At 35.0% G+C, this 24,557-nt stretch overlaps 1 protein-coding gene across 2 annotated transcripts in view; it reads right to left on the reverse strand.

The window, feature by feature from the left end:
* Positions 1 to 898: 898 nt before the first annotated feature.
* LOC134533284 (pyridoxal phosphate homeostasis protein) overlaps positions 899 to 24,557 on the reverse strand; it is an 82,995-nt gene continuing 59,336 nt past the window's right edge. For both annotated transcript variants that reach the window (XM_063370737.1, XM_063370738.1), the window contains 2 exons: positions 14,898 to 14,996; positions 899 to 1,198 (listed from right to left, as the gene is read on the reverse strand). In XM_063370737.1, the coding sequence (XP_063226807.1) occupies positions 1,109 to 1,198; positions 14,898 to 14,996 (189 nt within the window). In that variant the 3' untranslated portion in view covers positions 899 to 1,108. The remainder of the gene's footprint in view (positions 1,199 to 14,897; positions 14,997 to 24,557) is intronic.

Genomic DNA, 24,557 nt, shown 5'->3' on the forward strand with positions numbered 1-24,557 from the left:
TATATATAAATGTGTATATATATATGTATATATATATATAAATGTGTATATATATATGTATATATATGTATATATATGTATATATATATATATAAATGTATATATATATATGTATATATATATGTATATATATATGTATATATATATGTATATATATATATATATATATATATGTATATATATGTATATATATGTATATACAATATATATATATATATATATATATATATAATAGTTATATATATATGTATATATATATATATGTATATATGTATATATATATAACTATTGTATATACATATATATATTTTTTTTTGTTGTTGTTAATTTATACGTCTAAGTACCATAGGTCCGCCCACTTGGTCTGGTGGCTAGCGTGTCTGGTTGTTGGACCAAGGGTCAGGGTTCGATACCCGGCCTAGGAGGGGATTTTTCAGCCCCATCTCCCTGGGTTCAGTACCCGGTGTTCGTGATGTCCCTGTAACATTCATTCCGCGGAAGGCAATGGCATACCATCAAGGACTCATCCTGCTTTGGCAAGCATAGGAACGTCATGGCTGTGGCCACCGTTGTGTTGCCTGTGCTCATGAAACAACTCATCAACATCAATGATGAACTACTTTCAACATTTACCAAAATATAATTTTACTAGTAAGTACCTGTATGCACTATTTGTTTGGATACTTATAGTTATAGCATAATGCATTGTAAAACCCTACACCTTAAAAATATATATATATATATTTTTTTTGCAACTGCTAGAGCTTGACTCGAGTAGAAATTGATCAAGCTTAAACTCAACTCAACGGTATAAACACAAAACTCTGCTCGACTCAACTTGAACCAAGAATATGTAGACTTGTCCATCTCTACTATTTATGAAAAAAATCTTGACAAGTTTTGTTAAAATGTGTCCTATGTATTTTTATTTAGAGGTTGCATTATTTTTTCATATGTACATATTTGTAACCAGCTATATCTGAGCTTTACTCAACAATAAAGTTTTCAATGAAACATTTTTTGCACACAGGAAACATGAATGTTATTATATGTTAAATAAATGTAATATTTATGAATTTTTTAAAATAATTGTGTTTATACTATTTTCTCAGCTTTCTTCTGTGATAGATTTCTGTTTTTTCTCCCGATGTCCGAATATAGCACTTCCGATACGCACGTTAGTGCTCCCCATCTCCACCTGAAACAAGACAAAAGTGCACCAGGAATGTTTAACAGTGAATTTAAAATGGCACATGCAATTGTGCTAGTATTAAAAATGAAATTTAATAAAAAAAATATTGTGGATTTTACTTTCAGGTTTAAAAAAAAAACTTTCTAACATTAAACCAGCCATTTCAGAATGTGATGTACAACATCGAAGCAAATCAGCTTTGTTTACAAGGTACAAGCCTGCCCACAATTTCTGAGTCTGCAGCAAACAACAGCAGGTGTGAACCTCAAACACAGACATGCAGAGGCGAGAGTTATTCCATGTGCATTTTTTTTAACAATGCAGCCTGACTCATACATTTATGGGCTGCTTAAGATTTGTTAATTTAAGTGTTGTAAAGTGGCAGGAAATACTGTTATCGTCTAAATATTAGTTTGAATTTTTTTTTTCCTAAATAAATGATTTCAGTAGCTAGTCGTGAACTTATATTACTGATGCATACACTTCTTGATTTTTAAGAAAATTACAGTTCTGTAACGCAAAATTTGTCATGTTCATATTATCATTAATAACTTATGTTTAATTTTAATTTTATCATAGATAATACTATATAGGCTTCAAAGTTTAAGCACACAGGACAAAATATTTAGTTACAGAACAAAGAGCATATGTAGTAACAGTTACCATTTCTGTTGAATGCATAATGTTTATTATACAATCAAATAGTACAGCAACCATTATGTGATTTGTTTAAAAGTTAGATTGTTGCACTTCACTGCTGAACCATTTAATATTTCCAAGCATTATTTATGAACAAAATTACAAATAGGGATTAAAGCTGGTAAAATTAGCAGAGTTACGATGGTCTGAAGAAGATGAGCATATTAACAACATGAAAGCAGTGCAGAAGTACAGCATTTTAAGAATAATATTTATTATTAGTAGCAATATAACAATTTAATAAAGAATCTTGCAGATTCAAATATTATTTCTGCATGAAACTATTAATAATTTTTCAGGTGAGTTATATAGAGTTTTTAAATTTTGATAGAACTAAGGCCTGAGGACTGACTTGTAACAAGTATTGTAGTATGCTGATATAGATAATCCGGAAGACATGCGATACTTAGCACTCCCGGTGACATCAGCTGTATACAGTATTGAAAACAATGCTGTTACTACCAGATTTCTAAGTTTTTATTTATATTTAATTGCTATTGAATGCAGAAATGGGTTATAAATAAATATATCAGAAGTGTGTGGAATGTTTGGCTTCAATCATTTGCATTCTTTAAGGCTTCTTGAAGGTTTTTTTTTATTCCTGAAGGACAAAACTGGGTAAGGAACTCAATCTGAAATTCAGTTTTCTTTTGTGAATATTCTCTTAAAGCATTAGAAAATTCTGGCAGATTTGAAGTAACTAGTTTAAGTAAATACTGAATGCCTACTTTAGGGGCAAGCCGGAACTGTTAAAATGTAGAGAGAGCCGAAATTGCTGGAAAGGATGGGCAGGCATTTCATGACTGCAAAAGGAGTACACCAAACCCTCACTTAGCACGACTAATGTGTTCCTAAAAATGTACGTGCTATCCAAAATCGCGTATTCTGAAGCACTGGTCTCCATAAATAGAAAGGCTAATTTTCTTTGTGTGTTCCAAAATGTGTAGGCAAATATTCTTTGTATGAAAAATTTGACACTGTGTAGCAGTAACAGGAGAGAGTCATCATCAATTGGCTTGTTGACTTGTCCGCCCGGGCGTGACCTTCAACTCACATCCCATACCTTTCCTCAAACTTTTCAAACCATCCTTTACTGGCAATGAAAATGATATTACTGTCCGGATATTTACATTTTCATTTTTGAAAACTTAAAGTGCTTATTCGTATATCACCGCTTGGTTCACATCAATCCTATCAGGCCCATGATTTTTTCTCACTGCACCATTCATTTAAAAACCTTTTCCATGTGAATCATCTGTCCATTTCTGTTCCGGTATCTAATTTCAAATATATTCCCACTAGTACAACCAACAGCATCAGACTTATATAAACATTTGATAGAGTCCTTAGTTTGTGCGATTGTGCGCACAGTTGACTTGCTTGAAACTAAAGTGCGACCAACATAAGCATGGCCTTCATGACATTCTGCACGCCGTAATATTCTAGTTTTGTCTCAAATGCTTGAACACGATGAATTATGCTTCACTTGGAAGTCATGACTCCAATATCATTCCCACTGCAGGTGCTTGCGCACGTACAGTTAACAGCAGACAAATGGGCAGACGTTGCTTTGTGTTGTGCAAGTTCCCTGCCACTGGCTAGAATGAAGTTCATCACGGCCCAGTCTGTAGCCGGGCGTCAATGGTACGGCACGGAGGCATATGCACGGACGTAAAAATATTTGGTCCTTAACACTCCATAGCCGCAACTTAACTTGCCATAGCTGATGTTTGCACAACAGCCGATAGCGTAATCAGACCTGCATGGGCATCTCTTCCCCCCTTGTATGGCTAACTGTATGCCACAGCACATCTGTTGTTACAGAAGTTGAAACAGACTTCATGGCATCATACCCAACATTATTTTTGCCTGCGGAGATTTCGCGCTGAAATTTACAGACGTGCTATTCAAGACTGGTGCAGTAAAATTAACATTGCGCTAAATGAATTCGCGCAATCTGAAGACGTGGTGTAAATATTTTTGCAATTCTAACATAAACTTATGTAGGTACAGTAGAACGCTGTTATAATGTTTTTCAAGGGAGCACAAGAAAAAAACATTATAAGCAGGAAAACGTTATAAGCAGGAAATCTCAATTTAGCACTTAACAATGTTCGAGCTTTGTACCAATGGACTCACCAAGCTATGTAAACAACTTTAATGTTAAAATCAAAGATAGTATACTTGATACATGAATTTTCTGAAACAAGCCAACAATTTTTCAACTTCGTCTTGTTCCCTGGTTAAATTTTGTTTGTCTTTAAAGATACACTGCAACATTTTTTGTAAAATTGTCTCACGATTCATGACGACAACATTAAGAGTGAGAACGTCTACTCCTTTGCCACCTGAAAATGTTAAATTTTGGGATTCCAACATATGAATGGAAAAAAAAAATTATTTGTAAGCAATAGAAAACACTTTTAGTTATGCCCTCGCTCAATGGTTGGCAACTTAAATATTGTAGGACTATGTACGTGCATCTGAATACCCACTGGAATGGCAAGGAACAGAAGAGTTGACTAAGGGTGCCAACTGACATGTAACTATGAACATTGTGTACCTTCAGTATATTGCATAAAATTGTATTTTAACAAACTTCATGTATTGTATGGCAGTGATTGTAAACATAAACATACATAAAGGAAACTTTTTATCGTAAGTGTTGGAATAATTTGGTTTTAAAACATATTTTCCCCATTTATAGAATGTTAGAAAGCAAACATTATAAGCAGGAAATTACACTATTTATGAACGTTATATGCAGAAAATAAATACATTGTCCTTATGGGGGAAATATTGGGACTTTAAAAATATGACATTATAAGCAGGAAAACATTATATGCAGGAACATTATAACAGGGTTCTACTGTATCTAAAAAAATATTTTTCAGCATTGTGCATTAGTTTAAACCCAAATATCTTTTTTTACCATTTATTTTGTGGAGTCAAATACCCTCTTTTATCGCATAATCGTCGCACCTAAATTTTAGGACGTCAAAATTTAAATAAAAAAAACCTCTCGCATAAACGTGACATGATGTTTTTGGTCTGGCTATTAGATTCCAAGCGCTTTGTGTGCGTATTTTTTCCGTATAAAACTATGTATTTTACAGTAGAAATCTAATATTTATTCGGACATTAAAACTTATTTATTTAATTAACAGAAATACAACATTGTCTGATGTGTAAATTTTCTTTTAAAAACGTTTTTAAACGTTATAACCTTTATCTGTTCGTCTACATCGCCGCAGTGTACCGCTTATAAAAATGTAGCCAGCGCTAGTTGGCATCATTCATGTTTGGTTATGTTCCTTCCATATAAAGCGTGCACACGCAGTCGAATATCGATATCTCGCCGATTGTATGCAACGTGCGCTCTCTGTTGAGTGCCGAGTTAACTACATTTGATGGCCCGCACTCTTTCATGGTAAGTGTGTACTACGACGATAGTTACGCGTTCGTTCAGGCTCCCATTCGGATCACAGATTTTGTTTTTCTATTTAAAGTTGAAGAAAGTTTTTTGTTGCATGACTTATTAATTTAAATTGTTTAGCGTGCTCCTTTATACTTCACTTTTTAAATAAATGTACTTTCCACGAATGAGTTTTGTTTTTATGAATAACTTTACCTACCAAACAAAATTTTTTTTTTCCACATAAACGTCACAACCCTACTTTTCAAACTTTATTTTAGTATAAAATGTGCGACAATTATGCGATAAAACACAGTAGTATCATGCGTAATCTGTATTATAAAATGGGTAAAGTGATAAAACTAATTTTAGGCATCTAGGTTAGATAATTATGTTTGAATACATCACATCTAAAAACTAATTATAATGGTGAAAAAAATGTGTATGTTCTTTTCTTAAAGTAGTCATTAAAAATGTATATATCAAGACACTTAATGAAAAAAAAGTATTATGACACAATCTGCTAGTCTAGTTTCTTCCACTTTCAACATTATTTTTAGATTTGATTCTGCAACAGAACCTCCAGTCTTTCACGTGACACAATTGATGGTCATGGCTTGTTTATTATTACCGGCTGTAAAAATCTTCAGTTGTAAGAGAAATAAACAAACATTTTAACAAAAAAAAACCGACTTCAAAATAAACAATTCCAACACAAAATAATATGCACTAAAAAGTAAAAAAATAATTGTGTATTCTTCTACAACTTAATAATCAAATTACTTTTTCTACTCATCAATATGTATGTACGATCTATGTGTTTACCACGCAAGAAGGTAGGTAGGTACCAACCCACTTCAAATATAACTTAACACATACCTATGAATAACAAACAATGATCAAAATGTTTTATAGAGTTCTCCTAAGTAAAATGAAATGAAAAATATTAGACTACTTAAAAGTCAATCAAATTATTACGATAATATAATGTAGTTACAATTATTGTTATTTTTGAGTCGGTGTCAGCCAAGTATGCTAGTTTATTTGTTTTAATATACAACGGCAGCGAAAAGTAGGAACAGATTCTTTGCACAAACCTTGATGACGTAACGTCAGTCGACAAAGCACACAAAACTAATCAACTATTTTTTTCCCCCAAAGAAAAATCATAAATGTTTAGATACTCGTGAGTATTTGTGTAAAACTCATGGAGGTAATAGTCTAGACTCTTACCTCCATGGTAAAACTACGTGATTTTATATGTTTCACAGTGGCAAAACACTTTTTTACATCGCAACTGCTATCAAGAAATGAGAATGGTTATGCTTAGCTTCGTAAAGCAAGTCTAGTATTTCTTATATCTTTGGGAAAAAATGTTGGATTGCGCATGTGTTTTGGTTTCGCCTATGTACAAACAGTGGTTTTAGGTTAAGTGTCTATGGTTAAGTGTTCGATGGTGACTACAATAACGTTGTAAAACTATTTACGTATTTTGAAAACGTATAGGTTACCATTGAAGATATTGGTATATCCATGAATGCATACAATATCTAAGGTAATTCATTTATGTTTTTGTTATCACAATTACATATGTGTGCAAACGATTATTATAATTGACTACACACTACAGCTGACGCTACGCTTAAAGGATGTTATGGATTTAAATAGTACGGAAACTCTGCATAAATGTACGAATCCATAACATATATTCTTATGAAAACAGTTTGAGCTTGGTTATGAACCGTTTCAGATTCGTTTCTCGTTCAATATCAACACCGTTCTTCTTACGGTATATCATTATGTTTAATATTGGCTATATTTTCAGGTCGCTGTTTGCTACATTATGTCTCAGCATAATGTCTAAATGAAGTTCGATTGTTTGGTTTAATTAGGTATTGGTATTTATGACGTTTCAAAGTTGTAGATACTTTTAAATTATATTGTCGTATAATAGTTAATTTGTAAATGGGTTTAATTAGGTATTTATATTGTCACAGTACTCACAGTATGTATAATAGTCAAATTTGTACAAAAAATTGGTTGTAGGTAAGGTCGGTTTACGGACGATAATTTTACGTGATAACGTGTTAACGTCTAAAAAAATTTTTGATGAAAATTTGCGTATTCTTCTACAACTTAATAATGAACGAGAGATAGATGCGTCACAAGCCCTCTCTGTATATAGTTTGTTTAGCCCTCTCCCTTGCACGCTCGGACATTTCGGAACGTGGCACATTTTCGTGCGTGCAGCCGGCGTTCATCGATTTATAAGACGTTATCACATCAAAAAATATTTCTTAAAATATTATCTTATTGTTATTGTTAGGTATATTGTAGTGTTTCCTTGGCTGACACAGACTCCAAAAATAACAATAATTGTAACTACATTATATTATCGTAATAATTTGATTGACTTTTAAGTAGTCTAATATTTTTCATTTCATTTTACTTAAGAGAACTCTATAAAACATTTTGATCATTGTTTGTTATTCATAGGTATGTGTTGAGTTATATTTGAAGTGGGTTGGTACCTACCTACCTTCTTGCGTGGTAAACACATAGATCGTACATACATATTGATGAGTAGAAAAAGTAATTTGATTATTAAGTTGTAGAAGAATACACAATTATTTTTTTTACTTTTTAGTGCATATTATTTTGTGTTGGAATTGTTTATTTTGAAGTCGGTTTTTTTTTTGTTAAAATGTTTGTTTATTTTTTTCATTTTTAGGGACTCTGAAGTACACGAACTAATTTGTCTGAATATGGGTAGACCTACTAAACGTGCTGATCAAATGAGAAAGCGCCGTTTAAAGGAAACAAATGAAGTCAGGGAGAAACGCCTATCTAAACAAAGGAAATCTACATCGAGGACAATCTCAAAAGAGACATGTGAAGAACGCAAAAATAGACTTTCGAAAATGCGGCTTTACACAGAAAAAGTTTTGAACAGGGAAAATATAGAAAAACGTAGTCATCGTCTCGGTTTGATCAACGATCGGCTATCTAATGAGACGGAGGGGCAACGAGCAAAACGTATCAGCTTGATCCACGATCGCCTATCCCAAGAGACGGAGGAACAACGTACCCACCGTCTCGGCTTGATTCACGATCGCCTATCCCAAGAGACGGAGGAGCAACATGCCCACCGACTCGGCTTAATCCACAATCGTCTATCAAATGAGACGGAGGAGCAACGTGCCCACCGACTCGGATTGATTTACGAGCGCTTATCAAACGAAACACCTGAAACTCGTTCACTTCGACTTAGTAGAATGCGACAAGTCACTAATGTTTGTAGGGATATAACAAATGAACAAGCTTTTGAAGAGGCTATTAATATTTTCGCTGATGTACCATGTGCCGTTTGCAAAAAAACTCTATATCCAAAACAGCGTTCCAAATTACCAGCAAATTTGTATAGTACCTTATTACCTGAAGAACTAATTAATTTAGGTACAATAACTACCTGCACACGCTGTTAAAATAATATTAGAAAAAGGAAAATTCCAGCAACTGCATATTGGAATAATATTAAATATTTTAACTCTTAGACACAAATCAACTTTTGAATTCGCAATAACGACAAACAAATTTTTAACTTACTTCCTGAAGAAAAAGTGCATGTTGTTAGTCGTGTCTTATCTGTGTCTTGAAGAACTACCTCTTGAAGTCACGTTTAACCAAATTAAATGAAATTAAAATAACAAACTTAAAAAAAAATGCTATTGCTAATTAGCGCCATGGCAGGCTCCTAAGAATTGAAGAGTTCCGTTACTTTGTCATGGATCCCATGATCAGAACCTAACCAAACTCTCATTAAAATACCCTTGAAGTACGTCTTTTCCAATAAAAAAAAAATTTATCGAAATTGGTTGGCGTGATATTGAGTTATTCGTCCTTTTGTCGCGCACACATTTAATGAAAATTTAAGACTTGTATGATTTTCTCATGGATGCCATTGTCAGAACTGGACCAAATTTAAATGGGACCACACGGGAAGCACCAGCTTTCAAATGAAAAAAGAATCATCAAAATCGGTTCACCCAGTCGAACGTACTGAGGTAACAAAAAAAAAAAAAAACATACAGTCGAATTGATAACCTCCTCTTTTTTTTGAAGTCGGTTAAAAAGGAACATAAGGGAAGAAAGGAAAGAAACTAAGAAGCTACTTCTTCACTCTCTTCTAACTGATCCAGAGCAAATCAAAGTGTTATCTTATCAGATGTCACATTCCTCACATCCTCTGACGAGGTTCACCAGTAAACAGCGTTCGAAAGTGGCATGAGTGACGCAGTTTGTAGGAACGACAAGCCCCGCTTTTCAACTAAGCTCTTTTCAACTTGCTGGACAAACAGATAATTCCCGATGGTTTTTAAAACTTCACTGGTTTCTCAAGGATTTCCCAATACCAAAAAAATTCGCAGCTAATTCAAGGTTTCCCGATTTTCCCGGTCAGGTAGCCACCCAGTGCAAACGTCATTAAAAAGATCAAACTATATGTGTGCAAGTTCTTAAGATTATAATGCGAAAGCCTTTCACATAGCAAAATAAGAAAAGATTGAAAAAGATATAAAAATGAAGTGAAGGACTAGCCTACTAATTGAAATGTTAATGCTGCTGCAGATAGACGGCTCCGCTTGCATTCTGTGAAGAATTTAAATTACTTTCTGTGATATTTATTTGTAAATTTTTTTAAGTGATTAATTTTGTTTGATAATATATATTTATACTTCTTATAAGTTGTTTCAACAACAGGTTATCACTTTAAAAATAACTTAATAAACACCATCTCCCACTACTTCATAGTCCTTCAAGGTTTTCAACTTTCAGCCAGAAAGAAACAATATTAATAATTATTATAACATATAAACAAATGTATTTTAACTGTGGCTGGTTTGACCCAATTAGTCAGTGCGCTCACAACAGGAGCTGAACAGTAAAAAACTGCATGCAATATTGCAATGACCCGCAGTGGATCAACAAAATATTAATTGTAGATATTGAAAAAAAAATGTTAGCTGAATTACCCTCTTTCGAAAGGGTTTCTTAGCTACATAAATATCCACGAATGATGCGAAACTACTTACAAGGCCTTTATGTATTTTAATTTCATGGTATTTCAAATAAATTTGCCTCAAAGTATATCCGCCTTAGCAAATCACAGACCACTAACCTAGCCTCTAATATGTACCTAAATGTCAAATTAACATATTTCGAAACTACAGATGATCTAGTAGTTCTAGAGAGTATATGTTAACTCATGGGTGCTGATCCCTATTCATTTATTTTTTCTTTACATCACAACAAATTTAGCTGATAGATATTTTTTTTATTTCATGTACATAAATTTTTCACTAAAAGATCTTACAAACCTGTTTAATTTCAGATATTAATTTCCTTAACATGTTAAAATAGGAAAAATATATATATTTTTTTTATGGCTGTCCTGATGCCAACTATCCATGACAAAGAAAAAATGTTGAGTTTGAGTTAAAATACTTGCAGCAGAAATAAAGGTGAGCCCAAAAAAATCTGCAGTCAGCGAAAGATGGCGCAATTGCTTAATGTGAATGTATATTTTGGAACTGTTGTTGGTTTTTTTTTATCATTAAAGATGATTACAAACTATAAATAACAGTACCTCAACCATCATGGCATAAAACTCTCGATTGCTATCATTCCCACTATCATTATAAAATTAATTTTACTGTCACATCAAGGCTTAGGTTTAATAATTTTTTATTTTATTTTTATTTTTCAGTTTAATACCTTTGATTCAGTCACAGCTAGATTAACAGCTAGATTGATCAAGTTCCACATCGGCAACTAGGTTTGCTGCAAGTTAGGAACACAGTTTATTTTTTTAACGGAACATTTGCAAAACCTATCATAAGTTAAATAATAAATTCAGAAATTTTTTTTTTAATATTAATTATGTACACTTTACATCTTAAGGTGAATCACAATTAAAACATCCCAGCATGGGGTGATTTCAAGGAACCATGAAAATTAGACATAACTTTTTAAACAGTTATAATAATTGCTAAATTGTTGGATATTTTATAAATGTTTACAGGTAAAGGTAAGTGTTCTAAATTGTATTGCTATGCATAGAGGCTTAAGACTGCAACACCTTCAAGTATTTAAATCGCCTGCAACCACTTCGTGACTGGCTTGAGGCATGTTATTTCAGGCAATCATGGAACTGGAAGGGGGGAAAATCCACAACTGCAAGAGTAAATCCTACCAAAAATCTTTTATTTCCTTGGCATATGAGTAGTGGGAGAGAGCCAAAGAATTAATTTTGAGTAGATTTATTTTTTTTCTTTTAAATAGTTAATTATGAATCCCATGAATTCGTTGCATATTCCAGTCAATGAATGATCAAAAGGGGGGGTGTAGAGGGAAATGGAAGGAACACAATTTTTGACTTTGAGACTTTGTTTGGACTAGTAAGGAGGTAAACATACTAAAAGTCCCCACTTCTAGGTGGTGAGCGGGAGGGAGGGGGGGGGGGGGGCACGTAGAAGGTCCCTTTTTTCGGTTTTTCTCTTATATCTCGGAAACTATACGCTCTAGTGAAAAGACCAATCTATACTAAAATAAAACTGATAAAATTTTCCACAAAATTTATTTGCTTCAATTTTTCTCTATCTCGCATAGTTTATGAGATATTTGTGTTCAAATTCGCTAATTTTTAGGGAAGGAAATTTTTTTTTCTAACGTTTTTTGCCCTATTTGACTAGATAACCTTTTATCCGTTCGTCGTACGTAAAGGTCATACAGAAAGAAAGTTGTAGAGAATTAAATTTGCTTTAAGAAAAACCAAACATTTTTATTTTATCTTCAATCATTGTAAAGTTAGAGCAATTTTACCTTTTTGTGTAAATCGCGAGATTTTTCAGAATAGTTTAACTTCCGTATTTTTCCCTATTCCACCCTCCCGCTCACCACCTAGAAGTGGGGACTTTTAGTATGTTTACCTCCTTACTAGTCCAAACAAAGTCCCAAAGTCAAAAATTGTGTTCCATTTCCCTCTACAACTTTTCATTGACTGGACTAGCAGGAATTTTGATATTTTGCACACAGAAATCAGCATATCACCTTATGGTATTAATATGTATTTTCATAATTATTTTTAGGCTTAAAAACCATTTTCGGCCAGGTTAATCCCTATGTTTGACTATCGTAATAAACTCAAATATAGTAATGAAGGTATTATTTTTAATCAATTTATGTTATAAAAGCTAAAATTATTCCTTAAATTAACATTTTCTAATATTTCTGCTGTAATGGCTCTTCTGAAAAAATAACAATAATTTTTAAAAAAAAATTATTTGATAATTCTGTTAACAGAATTTAAATATTTTAAGATTTTTCCTGTAGTTTAGCAAGTTTAACATTTGGTTAGTTTAGCTACATTAAAATACTTAAAATCGTGTGAGTGGTCGGTTAGCTAATTAAATGATTTGAAATTGTTTAAATGCTTGGTAAGGTTAGGTTAGCTACAATTAAAATAATGTTAAATCTTTTTAACTGTAAATTAAGTTTGGTAAGCTATATTAAAATTACTGTAAAATTGTGTAAACAATTGGTTAAGTTAAGTTAATGTAATTTAAAATACTTAAGTGTGCTTTTATGAAAAAGAAGTAGTCAAAAATATAATTTTTGGTTTTTTTCCCCACAAAATAGCATCTACTCTAGGAAATTACCAACATACTAATGCTTAGTATCGTACTCCATTATCAAAGCTGAGGTGCCCATGTTCAACAGTTATACAGGTAAACAATGTGAAATCAAGTTAGTTTTTTAAACAAAGAATAATAAGTATTACTGAAATTTTCAAGCATTAATACATTTTTTTACAACGTTGGAATATTATGAAAAATAAATAATACCATTATTTTCAGAACAAACAAGAACAGATTTTTTCGATTTTAGAGAAAAACCGTGCCTATATGACCCATTAAAATGTACACAAATTTGATTTTTGAAAGTATGTTTACAACGCTGTAGTAGCACGTTTCGTGCTTCCCCATTTTAACAAGCCTGAGTTTCCTATATTGTCTTCTACAATATTTGCTTAAACTCTAGGTCGAAATATATTCAAATGAATATAGTACATGCAGTTTATGAAAAGAGGACAAATACAAACCTACATATCTAAATAATCAAGCCAGTAAAAAGTGGGGTTACGTAATACCACTTACAGTTACACTTTAAGCTGTCTGTCACACAGACTAGTTTCACCTGCAAGGCCTACGAAGGGAAAGAGGATGCCATTTAACTCAAAGCCTAAGGCTCTTTCGCACAGTTTTTTTTGCCACATGCCAAGCAGTTTCTGAGTTTTATTGTGATATACATATGGTAACTTTAACCCAAAACCATATAGTACGGTAAAAACAGTTTAGTGGAAAACATTGTCTTTTTTAATTTTCTATTCTTGAAGAAAAAAAAGTATGCATAGTTCATGTGAAAGAACTGTTAGCAGGGCTGCACTGGGCTGGGGAAACTGTGCCATTTATTAGTTAACTTTTGTCCACAATTGACTTTTTTGACATGATAACGTCTTATAAATCAATGAATGCCGGCTGCACGCACGAAAAATTGTTATGTTCCGCCTGAGCCAAGCGTGCAAGAACCGGCCAACCACAGTGCGAGAAAATAACAGGTCAAGGCGGGCTTTTTAACTAATTGTTTGTGATTATATTTAAACAAATTATTTAAATTAAATTTGCAAAAACTGTAAATAATATTTGAAAATTAAGAAGTATGCAATTTTTCATCAATGTTTTCTTATTACGTTATCACGTAAAATTATCGTCCGTAAACCGACTTAACAGACAACCCCCTTTTTTCAATGCAAAATGATGTACGTATTTTCAAGCAAACACCCAGCCTCCATGATCGCTTGCATTGCCCAGCTCTTCTGCTCGGTCGCCCGTCTGCTGTCCAAGTGAGCAGCATTGCCAGCACGGCACGGTCGTGTCGTGTGCCGTGCGACCTGCCAGCGCACCCATCCCCACACACACGCCTGTCTATTGCCTTCCCCCTCCTGCACTACTACTATTTATCTTTTGTCAGGTTTCAGTACATATCAGGAATCCAAAAGCACAAAATTACCAAAAACATAAATTTTAACTATAGTGAACTAACCCAGAGGAATAACCGTATTGTTACGTTCACCAAAATTTAATTATATTTTGAACTGGCCAGTTTTGATACCTTTAAAGTTTTATATTGTTTTGTTAACTTCTTGCTAAAACAGAACATTTAAAATTTTTATAACCTCTCAGTTTCATGTTCAAGAAGTATTTTTAGGGACAACACACTCATGTCCACCAAACAGCAACTCACATAACATTTATTGTGTTTATAATATTACCTTAATTTATTTAAAGCGAGACAGACAAACCAGAGAAACTGTTCATTTTTTTACTGGTTAATTATTTTTTTTCTCTATAATGATCCACAACATGCAAACGTGACTGAAGCCACGGAAAACCTAAATGTTGTTTTGTTGCAGTTTTCCGCCTCTGGAACGAGCGTGGATGATTGCTGGAAGCAACAGCAGGCAGCTGCACTCACGGCTTGCTCGAAGTCGTCGGACATGCCCATGGACAGCTCCAGCTGGCTCGGGTCCACACCCAGCGAGAGGCACACGTCCTTCCGCACCTCCAACAGCGACTGAAACACACTCACTGCGTTATCTCATTGTTTCACTTTTTCTTATCTGAATTACAATTTTGATCTCATATATTTGGTACATCAGATTTTAAATAGTAAATTGTCACCAATGTAACAGGTCGCATAGACTTAACGGCCTAAGTAAGTTAAAAACTGAATTTTGTATAATTTCATTTATGGAATTATTGATGTTGAAGATAATTACTGTTGATTATCCACAAACTATTTTTATACTGTTTGTATCTGGGTTTAAGTTGAAATACAAGTGCAAATATTGCAGTATTTTTTCTCACGCCATTAAAAAAAACCTATACATACATACATACATACATAAACACACAAACATACACACATGTACACACACCTAAACACACAAACAAACACACACACATAAAATACTTTGTATTAATTATTGTGCTTTTTCCATTGTATGTCTTTTTAAGTTTATTCAGCTAAAAAAAAAAACTACCACGTGTCTAATTAAGTTATGACTGTAAATGTTTGACAGTCACCCCACACCTTGGAACACCAACACACAGGTCTCTTGGAAATACTGCACAAGCAAAATGTCTCCCTCTTCATCACTAAGGTCAGTTCCTCTTCATTACATTTCACGTCTGTCCTCAAGACTTTCCTAAAAGTACATAGAAAGCTCTATTGGTGGCAATACTGCTGAACCAACTTCACGAGGCTAAATGGATCATGACAATCATCCTCGCAAATACAACCAGTATTGAAATACCTTGAAGGGCCCCATACACTGGCAAGTGTGGCTCGCCGAGCCTGGCCCATGAGCCAGATTCTGCGATTGTTCACCACACACTTGTACGGGTATGGCTCACAACCTCAGTTGTGAGATGAGTCTTTCAAGGCAAGCTACAGCGACAGTCATAGTGTCAGATGAGTTTGGTGCATTTGTGAAGAAGAAGCGGAAGAAAAGGGAAATGTGGGCAAGGAATTGGTTGCTAAATAGGGAGAGATTTACTTATATGAATTTGTTGGATTTTATTAGGAATGATAGCCCTGATGACTATCAAAACTATCTAAGGATGTCGGAAGAAAACTTTAACATATTATTGCAAAAAAAAAAGTTTAACTGTATATAACAAAAAAAAACCAAGTTGCGGAATGCTATCTCACCGGAGGAACGCCTCACAGTTACTCTTTTGTTTTCTGGTTACCGGACGGTCATTTGAAAACCTTAAATTCTCTACCATCATATCACCTCAAGCACTGGGTAGAATAATACCATAGACCTGCAAGGCTATCTACAACACTTTGAAAGGAGAATATTTGAAGGTAAGAAAATTCTAGATTAAATGAAAAGAGATTTATTGACATAAAAATGTTGACTAAAACATTAAATAAAATTAGTTATTTGACGCTGTATTCATATTAATCGGGGATTGTAACTGATAGGTGGTTGTAGATGGCGTGAAGTAGATTGAAGTTGCCGGCGATGGTCCAGATTGCCAGGTACATATATTCATGTCATGGTCTTGAATTGTGGTATTGAAAGTTAGTTGGTTATTTAGGCCTTTGAATAAAATGTCAGTTATCACTTTGTGTGCTATGTCCCGCTGATTTAGTGTCATCCGCCGGGGTTTGGTAGCATATGTTCTTCTGGGTACGTCTGACTCATCATCTTTATTTAAAGTAGCAATTTCTTTCTGTATCAATTGTTGTCTTCATACGTTTTGTGACTTGCCTTCCTTATTTTGGTACTTGAGACCCTGAGCGATTAGTCACAGTCACCTATTCACCTGAAGGGTTGTCCTGAAAAAAAAATAAAACCACTAAAATAATTACATGGTGATGATTATAGGGAGACATTTTTGCTGAAGAACTACATTATGATTTCTTAACGACACAACTGGGCTTATTGTACAGCACAATCTGTGCCCTGAAGGCACAGACAGTATTGAAATAAGATAAACTAAATTGATTTTTTTTTTTGTTTTGGTACAGTTTCCATCGTCATCTGAAGAATGGAAAAGGATCGCAAAAGAATTTGAATCTATGTGGCACTTTCCTAATTGAGGAATTGATGGGAAATATGTGAATATTGCAAAACCAGCCGATGAAGGGTCTTACTATTTTAATTATAAATGCTACCACAGTGTAGTAGCTTTATAATGGTAGATGTTTGCTGCATTGGAAGAGTTTCAGATGGAGGTGTTATAGAAGAGACTACATTGTATAGAAGACTAAAATCTGGTGAAATAGACCTTCCTAACAATGAGAATACAGTGTCTAACATGAACTTTGTTTTTATCGCTGATGAAGCTTTTTCACTTCGAAAAAATCTATTAAAACCTTTTCCTCGATAAGAATTGACATTTGAAAGAAGAATCTTTAACTATATATTATCATGTACGAGATGGTGTGCGGAAAATGCATTTGGAGTGTTAGCATCCAGATTTTGTATTTTTTGTACAACCATTAATCTTCACCCATCAAAAGTAGATATTGTAATGGCTTGTGTGGTTCTACATAACTTTCTGAGAAAACAAAATAGAGTGCAGTATACACCCCGTTCAATGCTGGACAGGGAAGATTTAGAAAGTGCCAGTGTTATTGCGGGCCACTGGAGACATAATGAACCTCAAGGATGTTTTGATAGGCTTCGCACATCCCGTATAGTAACAGCTACAAAGGAGGCTTAAGACAGCCGAGATGTTTAAGTTAACTACTTCAATGGGCAAAGAAAGGTGCCGTTTCAAGACAGAATGGTGAAAAAGTGAGTCGAGTATAGTTCAGGTTGATGTTACATTGTTAACCAAGATCAAACACTTAAAATTAAGACTTTAGAGAGCACACATACAATACAAGATGAATTCCTATGGAAATAAATAAATCTGAATTTATTTTTCTATATAAATTTGTAATTAACAATATTATTATTTTTTAAATTTATTTTGAATAATACTGTAGTCTTTCGCTATAACGATATTTAAGGGCATTAAGATTGTTATATAAAGATATTGTCATAAAGAGAGAATGACAATTTTGATTTTTACTGATACAATAGGCCTACTATATAAAATAATTTTACTTCTATGTACACAAACAAAACGTTAATGGGAAAATTGTATTATCTAGCTTTGCTTATTTATTTTTCCCCTTCCATAACCCTCTTCGAACTTACTCTTGCAACAGGAAGTCTTCTTAAATCACATAGTTATTTATAGTCTTAATCAATGAAGGGGAGGAAAAGTACTGATCATGTTAGTCCAATATAGTCCCAATGACCTGTAAAACAAAAGCGCCTAAGTAAACAAGAAAGAATTTGTTGATAATCCAAGCAAGACATTATGAGAAACACTCAACCTTACCTGGTACAATACTGCTTTCCCCTTCAACAACATTCTCTTCGCCCATATCCAAATTGCTTTTACTCTTTCGAGGCTGCTCCTGCTCAGCTGTGAACTTCAGGAGGTCGAAGTACCACAGAGTTGGGGTGTATGTATCATCCGCAGACGCACCTCTTCTCATTCTGTCGCGAATCTTCCTTAATTCCTGCCTGAATGCTGCCCGGATGTTATGCACCTTCTCCTTTACAAATTTGACATCTGCATTCAGGTGTGTCTCCTTTGTTATTTGAAGGAGACATTTCCAAGCTTCATCCCGCGTTAACCAGTTGGAATAGTCCACACTCCGAACATGCCACAGATACAGCAACTCCCGATACTCCTCAATAAATGTAGTCAAAAAATTAGGGCTCATAAATATTTTGGAGTCAGCCATGGTTTTCCAAACATATGGACCCAAATGACTTTGCATCTGCGCAGCAACTGACTTGAGGTGTTGAGGCACGTGCCTGATCCATCATGCGCCATACACTTGCGAATAGACACAGACACTCGAGCCAAGCCGGACAGGTAGCAGTGCGGGACCTGGCTCGGCTCGCCTGTATTTGGCTCAGCACGGCTTGTGATCTCCCATTCACTGGCGGATTTGGCTCGTTTGTAAGCGAGCCGAACCAGACTCGCCAGTGTATGGATCCCTTATGACTTTGTCTTTAGTATTGCCTGGGCACTTTCTATTTTAGTTTTTCAAACAGGCATCACCGCCTACAAGATCTTCAGGGGCAGATCCAATGGTGATTTGAGGAAGCTGGGCATTGCTAATCAAAAGTTAAAAAAGTCAAAATTTTTTTACATGAACGACAGTCAACTGTTTTGTGTATTCAAAAAAAAAGTATACATCATTAATGTTTATCAAAAAATATTCTACATATTTTATTAAATTTGTTTACTTTTTAATGACGCACTGAAGCTAGCATATGGCTATGGGCGATCAAGTTTTTATGAGGAACACACAGAATGTGCCATTCATTAAAGTGCACTCAAGAACAGCATTTACTTAAGAGATATGTTTTACCAAAGAATTTCCTTGGTTAATGAAACATTAGGCGAAGGAGACATAAAATGATATTTCCATGTATCTTTATGACATACATTGTCGAGTATCATATTTCTTATTTTGACATACCGTGTTTTATCGCATAATCGCCGCACGTGCATAATCGTCACACCTTTATTTTAGGACATCAAAATTTTGAGAAAAAAATTTCTCGCATAAACGTGGCATGTTGTTTTTAGATTCCGAGCATTTTGTGTAGGAAGTTTTCTCGTATAAAACAATGTATTTTAAAGTTGAAATTTAATATTCATTTGGATGTTACCGCTTACTTATTTAATTAACAGAAATACAAAGTTGTCTGATGTGTAAATTTTCTTTTAAAGACGTTTTCAAACGTTATAACTTTTATCTTTTCGTCTTCGTCGCCACTGTGTACCGCTCATAAACTGTAGCCAGCGCTTGTTGGCATCATTCATGTTTGGTTATGTTGATTCCCGTATGGAGCGCACGCACGTAGTCGAATATCGATATAGAAATCTCATTGATTGCATGCAACGCGCACACTCTGTCTGGTGCCGAGTTAACTACATTTGATAGCCCAAGCTTTCTCGTGGTGTGTACTACGATAGTTATGCACTCTGACTCACGTTCGCATCACAGATTTAGTTTTTCTATTTAATATTGAACAAAAAGTTTTTGTTAAATGACATTAATTTAAATTGTTTGGCGTGCTTTTGTATGCTCTACTTTTTAAATGAATGTACTTTCCCTGAATAGGTTTTGTTTTTATGAATAACTTTACCTGACAAAAAATGCTTTTTCACATAATCGTCGCACCCCTACTTTTCAAACTTGATTTTAGTATAAAATGTGCGACGATTATGCAATAAAACACAGTAATAAATTTTCCAACTCATTTTTATCAATATGGTTGGTCTGATGTGGGGGCCGTGGCCCTGTGACCACCCTCCCCTGCCCGTGGATCTGCCAATGGTCTTCTCAGCCTTCACTGGTTGGTTACTGTCTGTCTAGTTGCTGTCCTATGCCCTGTTTGCATGCACCTCATATACAGACTGTTTGGTAGAAGGACCAACAAATTTTTTTGAGGGATTATGGAAGTCATCGGCTATAGTTATTACCTTTAGACCTCATGTCCTGAATGTCACTTGTAATAGAGATACAAATTTTTTTGATTTTGTTGAAAATTACCCAAAATCTTTCCTCTAAGTGATTATAACTTTTATATTTGTAGGGACCCGGGAATTTCTTGAATAGCACCTGCCAAATTTCTTGAGTGAGGAAAGCAAAAATTCTTGAGTAAAATTACCAATATTCTTGAGTAAAATGCAAATTTCTTGAGTAGCAAATGTATACAAGATCAAAATAAATTGAAAAGGCTGTTTAAATTTGCTGCATAAAAGCTTACATATAATAATTTTAAATTAATTTAAAAAAAATTAAAACCAATTTTTAAACCAGTGTTTATGCGCATTAAGGTAATTCACATTTTTAACAAGCAAATCAATAAAATAATGTAGCTTAGGCAGACACTTAAAATGAATACACACGTGTAATCAGTAAATAATGTGTTTTTGAAGTAAAATGTCTAGTAGCTACTAGTGTTTTTAAGATTAATTTCTTGTAAATACGTATACTTAAATGACAACTTCCAGAACCTCATGCAAAGGCTTCATATGCATAGGAAGACAGAAGTTCAAGGTTGGTTCGACTTAGATTTGTTCTCCTATTTGTGAGAACACCAGAAAATTGTGAGAAGAAGCGCTCACAATCCACATTTGACACAGGCATCCATATAGCTCTTAAAGCACCTACCACAAAGGATCTGTGGTCATCTTGCATTGAATTTAGTGCTTCAAATACACTAAGATTGGTGTGTGTTCTCAATAGCTCTGCGAGTTCAGTATATGCATGTACACCCTGATCAAGTTCTATGTCTTTAAGTGATGGAACTTTTGAGAAAAGAACTTTAAGTTCGTTGCTAGTAACATCCTGAGTGAGTATATTTTGCTTGTGAAACAACTCTGCAACTGGTTGCAAGTACTTGCGAGCAGGATCCTCTGACATTAACTTGTCCAGCTTCAGCGACATTTGTTGTGCTGTTTTTTTTAACAATTCGCTGGTTTTTCCTTTGTGGAGACTCTTGAGCTTGTTGGCACTTTCCTTCACTTCATCACTGAAGACACCTTCACCAAAAATTTGCAGTCTCCTCCTCACAAACTGGAGTTTTGGATAGACTTCTGAAGCCATAGGCTTAGAATTAGTTTCCAAGCTTACCAAGAATGGTTTAATGAGGGAACTGACTGAATTCACAAAGAGTGATTGTACATGCAGCATTCCGAGTTCCTCTTCGCCAAGGGTCTGTAGATGAGATGAACCACCATTGAAATTGTTCTCCCTTGCTGTCTCTGACCGCAGAAAAGCAAACAAGATCTCCCAGTTATCAGAAAGCCATTCAACTGCTGTCAACCAGGAGTTCCATCTGGTTACAACAGGAATAGGGAAAAATCCAGCACTAGAGCCTTCCTGTTGCAAAAACTGCTGGAAAGCATAACGCTTCTTCCTGGCATTTAAAAATATCTGCTTCACAGATATTACAACTTGGTTTAATTCTGAAAGACTGTTTTTCATGAGGACTCCAAGAAGATTCACTTTATGGGCCCAGCACTGCACTTGCACAACTGAATCAGGCAACAATATGGAAAGACCATCAAAACAAGATTTCATGTAAGAAGCTGCATCACTTACAAATGCCACCACCTGATCGTAGCCAACCTCCATATCTTGCAAGGCATCAGAAATAGCTCTAGCACATGTCCTGCCATTTACAGCTTCTAATGAAGTCACAGCTGCAACATACTGTTGTTGAGAGTCACAAGGCTCAACTGTAGAGAGCAAAACAACATAAATTGCTCTCCCTAACTTGTCTGTAGTTTCATCTGACATTATGGCAACACTCTTTTCTTTCAGTGCTGTAACCACTTCGTCCTTTCTAAATTTGGCTAATTGTGGCAGGTAATCTCGGCGTAAGGTATCACTGCTAGGCAGGTCTCCACCACCAACTATTTGAGTAGGGGGAGCACGCCGGTTCTGGGACAGTGTCAACAAAGGGACAGGTGTTTGTCTGAGCACGTGGGGGGCGTGGCACCACGTGGTCGGGTGGGCGTTGCCGGGCGCCACGTGGAGGGTCCGCAGGGGTTTGTTGACGTCACGTGGAGGGGGTGGGGTGGGGTGGGGCGTATCGATCGTGAGCCAACTTCGGTAGGATCGATATATCTCGTCGGGTAACTTCGGGCGTGTTCGTTGCGGAGGGGGAGTTGGAGGGTGAGGGGGTGTGTGTATGTTTCTAAATGAGGGAGGCAGGTAGCGCTAGTGTCGCGCGCCGGAATTATTTTTACAAGTATAAAAATGTGAGGGGTGGCGACGGTTGGATTCGAACCTTCGTTTCTGGATCGTTAGTCCGTCACCCTAACCACAGGACCACGAGACCATATTGGAGAAAATAATTTCAGATGTTGTATATATATGCTTATAAAATATGTATATTTTTTTTTAAAGAGAAGGTATATATTTTATTTATAGTGCTAAGCGTGAAATTTAAAAACGGGCGGCCGCCATGTTTATTTTTTTATAGTGCTAGTTGGCAAATTTAAACGGCGGGAAATTTAAAAAAACGGTCGGCCGCCATGTTTATTTTTTTATAGTGTTAAGCGGTAAATTTAAACGAGGCGCATCGGCTGCTATGCGGCCGCCATGTTTATTTTTTTTTAGTGCTAGTCGGCCAATTTAAACGGCGGGAAATTTAAAAAAAAAATATGTATAGTGTCGGCTGCTATTCGGCCGCCATGTTTTATTTTTTTTATAGTGCTAAGCGGGAAATTTAAAAAAAAAAACGGGCCGGCCGCCATGTTTATTTCAACAGTTGAAAAAAATATTAATAATTTCGACTGCTAGGAAGTAACCAGAACAGCCAACTTTGGAAGAAAAAAAAATTAAATAATATTATATATATGTATGACAATCGATTGCTGAAAGTCGCCATCTTGTAGTACAGCATACCAGGCCGCCGTCTTGTAGCATAGCACACCAGGCCGCCATCTTGTAGCACAGCATACCAGGCCGCCATCTTTTTTTTCTTCCCCATTTATAGTCATTGTTTTTGTTTTTTGCATTTCTCTCAAGTTTGAATATAAAAGAAAGTATTATTTCGTCAGCCACTACTCTATGACTATAGTAGTAGTAGTAGTAGTAGTAGTAGTAGTAGTAGTAGATGCCAAATTTTGAAGGAAAAAAAAAACACACTGAAGTGTAGCCATGTTTTCTTATAGTACTAGACCAGTATAGTCATAGTATGCTTAATTTGGTGTGTAGCATGTCTGTCTATAATAATAAATAAATAAAAGCTATAGGCATTACTTATGGTTATAGCGTGTTATGATAAAAAAATAATTATACTTTACGTATTTCAGCGAATTCAAACACATTTGTTGTGTTAAAGACATAATGTTCTCTCGTAGTGTGTGTATTGTGGAAATGAAACATATATACAGTAGTATTAATTACTTAAAAAAATAATATTATTTATAATATATATATATATCACCAAATTTTATTTTTTTTTAAAAAAAAAGTATGCTTATTAAGTCACTTGTCATTTAAAAGAAAAGGAATTGTGCATTTATAGGCATTATATATATTTAAAAAAAAAAATTAAAATATTTTTCCCCAAGGGGTGTTGGAGCCGCGCAGACGATGATGGCGCGTACTCCCAACGGCCCTTTTCCTTCATCCACCCCCCAGTGTAATTTTTTTAATTAAATAATGACTCATACACTGGCGCCCGCATAGGGGAAGCCGCTCGCAGAGGGGTGGCGGCTGCAACCGTTACTTCTTCGAACCCTTCGTCTTCCATTGTAATATTTTGAAAATAATAATAATAAACACTGCCAGTTGTCCGCCCGCATAGGGGGAACGCGCCGTTGCGACACGTGTGCGGCGAGTCTTCACCCCATCCCTTGCAAGGGTCTCCAGACAGTTGCGAATAGAGTCTGTTAAGGTCGGTTCACTCCATCAGTCTTCCAGATCGCTTCTAGAAATCCATGTTTTGACTGATTCTGGGAATCCCTTCCAGCTGACTAGAAGACGTGTAGGAAGTCGCTTGTGGATTTTATTAATTAA

This window comes from Bacillus rossius, chromosome 6, assembly GCF_032445375.1.
Source record: "Bacillus rossius redtenbacheri isolate Brsri chromosome 6, Brsri_v3, whole genome shotgun sequence".
Lineage (NCBI taxonomy): Eukaryota > Metazoa > Arthropoda > Insecta > Phasmatodea > Bacillidae > Bacillus > Bacillus rossius.